The sequence below is a fragment of the Argopecten irradians genome, chromosome 12, assembly GCF_041381155.1.
Source record: "Argopecten irradians isolate NY chromosome 12, Ai_NY, whole genome shotgun sequence".
Lineage (NCBI taxonomy): Eukaryota > Metazoa > Mollusca > Bivalvia > Pectinida > Pectinidae > Argopecten > Argopecten irradians.
Window position 1 is genome coordinate 40,667,464 of NC_091145.1, and position 6,000 is coordinate 40,673,463.

Sequence of the window (6,000 nt, forward strand, 5' to 3'; positions counted from 1 at the left end):
ACAGGATAAAATACAGTCTCTCTGCTGACGGAGCCTGTTTATAGGCCTCAGTTGTTGAAGCCATTGGTTATAATCATGTCAGAGACCCAGGCTCGGATTCTTGTTCAAAGTATTCAAAACAAATGCATATTTTCCCTAGCTTCCACAAAAAAGTGTACTTTAGTTTGTGAAAGGAATAGGAGATTAAGTATTCTAGAATATGGGAGGATATCAGTTTTCCCAAGATTCATGCCTTTTTCATAATTAGTAACGTTAATTTACAAGTTGTGTAGGAGGAGATAAAGAATGTATACTTACCCAGATGTTTACCGTTGATAAACACATTTGGCACAGTTTTTTGTCCAGTAACTTCCAGCAAAGTGTTCTGAATGTCTGGTCCATTAGCTAAAATATAAATAAATTCAAAATGAAATATTTCTGGATGTTGGTTCAAACAATAGAAACCACATTCGGAAAATGTTCATAAGTAAAAGTATTTACAATACCATTGGTATTCAAAATGGCTAAAGAAATTGATTGATGTTTAAGAATCATTAAATACAATCCTTCGAGCTTGATGCTATAAATTCCAACTGATGCATACATGTTAGTTTGTTTTTCCTTCTTTTTCTCAGTTTTAGATTGAAGGCAGCTGCTGACGACGAGCTTGATCCCATTTTCTTCTTTTGTGAATAGTTCATGATTGTGAATCGCTACATCAGGTTATGTTAGTACTCTTCTCACAAGGGAATTTATAATGATTTTCAGGGTTAGGTCATTGTCCCAGAATGAGTACCAATACAATTCATGTGTTGAATTCACATTGGTGTATCATTTTATCCAAATCATCGAAATATCACTGCTGATTTTAATTAAATATTATCCAAAATACAACAGATCCTATTGCACATTGACTCTACTTCCTGCTAATGAGTTATTCCAATACTAATTTATAGATTCAGTGTCACCGTGAGTAATCACATTACTACTAATCATGGCTGCTGCTGTCGTTACACTATCACAGAAGATGTCGCTCACTGTAACCTATCGTGGAAGACGTCGCTCACTGTATCCTATCGCGGAAGATGTGGCTGCACTATCCTATTGCAGAAAATGTAAGCAGAGAAATCTATAGTGACGCATTAAGCTCCAGTAACTGACCCCGAAAGTCTGATTAATTAAGTGATCCGTTAAAGTATGAGTGGCTGTTCACATATCACAGTCATCACATATTACCAATCAAGGCCAACACCGGACACATCAAAGCTGGCTCCAGCAGCCAAGTCTGTCTTAATCCTGCTATACTCAGACTTACCTATTTTATCCAGCTCCAGAACTTTACATTCTTGGCCCATTGAATTAAACAGCTCTTTCACCTGTAAAAGGAACATCATTTAAGAATGTTTCTCTGTGATAGAGGCTAAAGAATAATAAACAAGAGGCCAATAGGGCCTGTATTTCTCATTTGGTTAATAGTAAATAGGACATATGATTGCAAGAAGGATATATGGACATTAATGGTAATCTGGCAGATGGGCCGTAAAACTAAAGCAAACAAACTAAATGGGCTGAAAATGCTCAACTTTTTTTTGACTTTCAAAAAATTGCATATATATAGACTGCAGTGTTTCTAATTGTTGTTTCTAATAAATTTGACATTATGACCTTGCCAGTAAGTCAAGGTCATGCAAGTGAACACTGAACAAACTTGAAAATGCCTCATCCAGCACGATATACACCCAGTATAATTAGGCCTTTCACTTATGGAGAAGTTAAATGATTTTCACCTACTCAACCTCTTTGGAGTTTAGGTCAAAGTCAATCATCCCAGCATGCACTGGGTCAGAAGACATACTATAGCAGATATCTGGGTCACTTGGTATACCATTTGAAGTTTTTTAAAAGATTTTAGCCTATTTGACCTTGAATGAAGGTCAAGGTCATTCATTTGAACAAACTCTTTAGCCCTTCATCCAAGCATGCTAGAGCTTGAGGCCCAAAGTTGCTGACAAGAAGTTGTTTAAAATTTTTAGTATTCATGTGTTTGACCTGTGACATTGAATGAAGGTCTAGGTTATTCATTTGAACACACTTAGTAGAAGATTTGAATAGCCTGCAAATTGATGAAAGTAAGCTAGCTTTGGGGAAACTACAGCTGTGAATGTGTAACATGTCTTCATTGAAATCAGCTGTCTAGTGTCGAGTCTGACCGACTAATTTGTCCTTCAATAACCTTATTTATGTAAATCTCACCTGTGCCAATCAAGGTACTGAAACCAAGGTATGACAGCACTAAGTAAGATAGTGTTGATGGATACTTGTGAGTATTGATTTACACTTGTATAATCTGATACTCTCCTTAACGAACCTCATTACCAGGTAAACAACATCACAGGTAAACAACATCACGCAGATCATCAGCAGACAGGTAAACAGGCCAATACTAATTACACTAAAACCATCGGAACCCACAGGTAGAAAATGTATTTAGGCCAAGCATTACAACTGTGTGTTTTATATATCACAACCTACACTCAGATAAATGTAAATAGCAGTGCTCCAGTAAAGATGCGTACCCATTGAAAACCTGTAAATTACCCCTAAAATTGGTATTAACATACAAATAATTGGTATTAACATACAAATAATTACCTGGACAACAATAGTTATTACTCAACCCAATTAGTCTGAGCGCTTACATCCAAAAATAAAATAAGATTAATTCCAGGTAGTTTTAAGAGTCTGCATCAACTGTGCTCTTGTTTCAGATAGATATTTGCATGATTTCTAGCTTATCATTCATTACTTTACGCTATACCCACATTATGCAATGTCATAACTTTTACTGAAATATTTGTTAAGTTTTGGGTTTGTACAAAAGTCAGAGTTTTACTGCCCTCTGTCAAAAGTTAGAGTTTTACTGCTCTCTGTCAAAAGTCAGAGTTTTACTGCTCTCTGTCAAAAGTCAGAGTTTTACTGCTCTCTGTCAAAAGTCAGAGTTTTACTGCTCTCTGTCAAAAGTTCAGAGTTTTTACTGCTCTCTGTCAAAAGTCAGAGTTTTACTGCCCTCTGTCAAAAGTTAGAGTTTTACTGCTCTCTGTCAAAAGTTAGAGTTTTACTGCTCTCTGTCAAAAGTCAGAGTTTTACTGCCCTCTGTCAAAAGTAAGTTAGAGTTTTACTGCTCTCTGTCAAAAGTCAGAGTTTTACTGCTCTCTCTGTCAAAAGTCAGAGTTTTACTGCCTCTGTCAAAAGTCAGAGTTTTTACTGCCCCTGTCAAAAGTCAGAGTTTTACTGCCTCTGTCAAAAGTTAGAGTTTTACTGCTCTCTGTCAAAAAGAGTTTTACTGCTCTCTGTCAAAAGCTGTCAGAGTTTTACTGCCCTGTCAAAAGTCAGAGTTTTACTGCTCTCTGTCAAAAGTCAGAGTTTTACTGCTCTCTGTCAAAAGTCAGAGTTTTACTGCTCTCTGTCAAAAGTCAGAGTTTTACTGCCCTGTCAAAAGTCAGAGTTTTACTGCCCTGTCAAAAGTCAGAGTTTTACTGCTCTCTGTCAAAAGTCAGAGTTTTACTGCCCTGTCAAAAGTCAGAGTTTTACTGCCCTCTGTCAAAAGTCAGAGTACAAGTACCCCTTCCTTAAATAATTATCTGCATCACTGATTACTAGGTCTATTTTCTACCTCATTTTGCCTCACGTACATTATATATATATATTATATGCGGCTAACATAAAACATGAATGATAAATTTCAATTAGATAGAGCTTCACATATAAAACAAGAGATCCCAGAGGGATCTTGGCACCCACCAAAAAATCATCTATGTCTGACAATTTGGATACTGTTGGTTTTAGTAAACATTTACAATTATATATTTCAATTGATAAATTGAAATTAATACAATATATATAACATCAAACTTGTTCTATGAAACTGGAAGAGAAAGGGAAGGGGGTGGGGGGTGGGGGTTTGTTGATTCAAAAACATGACACAATAGATTATAGGTGTCTGGATGTTAAAACTGCAGCTACTAGCTATAAAGTCAGTGGTAATACTGATTATTTCTTTTCCATAATAGAGAATTGTCAGTCACCAGAGCTCCAGATAAAATTTCAGGTCAAAGGGTTTTTACCCCTCTATTTTTAAACTCAATGCTGATTTCACTCCTTGATTTTTTTTCCCAATGCTGATTTGAAAATTCCAAAGGTTAAAGTGAACAGTCGGGCAAGAATGGCTTAAGTCGGTAAAAATGGTGTGAATGTATCCAGTATAATTTCTTATGAAATGGAAAAATAAAATCTCTCGTCAAAATCTGTCTGCGTACGAAGAAATTAATTTAAAGTATGGAAATTCTAAAACGTCCTCCCGGCTCACTATGTCCGTGGTTACATTTCCACACACCCTCGCTTTCAATGCTTTCAATTTTTCTTTACTTTAATGGTCAGAACTGGGAAACTAAGCAGAACTTAACCGTTGTATTAATATGTGAGAACTTTTGGAAGGCCAATGAACGCATTTATACTGGTTTTCTTTGCCCGACTATTCACTTTAATTTACCCTTGTGAAAACTTTAAATGCTGATTTTGACCTGTCTTTGTAAGGGTTTTCAAACTTTTTTTTATAGACTGTCACTGCGTTCATTAATATATAAAAACACAAACAGTCAAACCTGTCATAACAACCACGTCTGTATAAATACCAACTACTTCTGAAGAGTTGAAGACTACACATTATTTGGGTCACAGCTGACCAAAATCAAAGACCACTGGTCTATAAACTTTTTCTCTTTGTCCCTTGGGTGGTCATTATATATTATATATTCACTGATTTGTGTCATTCCTTGAAAATTTGAAAAGTTAATAGGCAGTGCTCAGCTCCCTTGTGAAGAATTTTAGAATAGATGCGATGTTCTCGCTCTTTTTAGTCCTATAGCATCCCGGTTTTGATGCCTCCATTTTGACGCAACTACTTGCAAAAATTGAGTCTGTCACATGTTTAAATTCATACAGAAATCAATCTAAAACACCGAGATTAATCGAACGATTATAGATCAGCGTCAGTCGAACGTTTAAAGGGCATGCGTCATTAATAAAGCCCGAGAATTCCGAATGGTTCCAGCTGTTCTCGGAAATATTTACGCATCGTTTCAGATATCAATGCGTATTTACTTTTTCTCATGCGTATTCTGTACGCATTTAATTTATTTTCAATGCGTTTTTATGTATTTTTAATGAGTAATTACGCACTTACGCATCTTATCTGGAGCTCTGAGTCACTTCTATGTTTGTTTTAAATAATGTTTATCATGTTGTATCAAACACTTTATTATTTATTTATGTGTAAATATCCTTTCAAATGGATGGAGACCGCCATTGAACTTGACCCATTCCGTCTAAAGGCCCCGGGTCTGACGGTAATAAAGGTGTGAAAAAGCCGACAGAGATTTGTACTGTTACGGACAAATCGGACAAATGTAATTGTCGAGCCCTGGTCTCCCTTATATTTAAGGTCCTACTCCTATCTGTTGTGTTCTATGGTTTCCCATATGTAACTATAATTGAGGGAGCCACCTACTACTACATGCTGATCCCAGTTGAAGATGACAATCAGGGCTTACCTTGGTACAGAATGGACAGGTGGTCTTGCTGAAGATCATGACCTGATTTTTCTCGACGTGGTCCATGACCTCCGCCTTGAGGCCGCCCACAGGGGGCATCTTTATCGGAGGGGGGTCGGTGGAAGGTGAACCAGATCGCTTAATCTTGATTGTTTATGTCACACACCTGCAATAATTAACAAAATCCTTAATAAGGCCATACATCAATAGATGATACACCATATATATTGTGTATAGCTGCATTTCAATAAGTATACAAGGTGCAAAAAAAACATGTCAATGACCTGAAGTTTCTGTATAATCTATTACCTGTCAGGGTGGGCAGTGGTCTGTAGCCTACGTTACAATAACTGTGAAAGCTATGTTAATATACATGCCTATTCAATAAATCCTAAATTAGAAATCAATTGGG

The 6,000-nt window shown here is 36.5% G+C and overlaps 1 protein-coding gene across 1 annotated transcript in view; it reads right to left on the reverse strand.

The window, feature by feature from the left end:
- Nucleotides 1-5,751, reverse strand: part of LOC138305187 (thioredoxin reductase 1, cytoplasmic-like) — a 49,022-nt gene extending 43,271 nt beyond the window's left edge. Inside the window, exons 1-3 of the mRNA XM_069245621.1 lie at nt 5,589-5,751; nt 1,295-1,355; nt 298-384 (exon numbers count right to left, since the gene is read on the reverse strand). Coding sequence (XP_069101722.1) covers nt 298-384; nt 1,295-1,355; nt 5,589-5,687 — 247 coding nt within the window. The 5' untranslated portion in view covers nt 5,688-5,751. The remainder of the gene's footprint in view (nt 1-297; nt 385-1,294; nt 1,356-5,588) is intronic.
- Nucleotides 5,752-6,000: the final 249 nt, after the last annotated feature.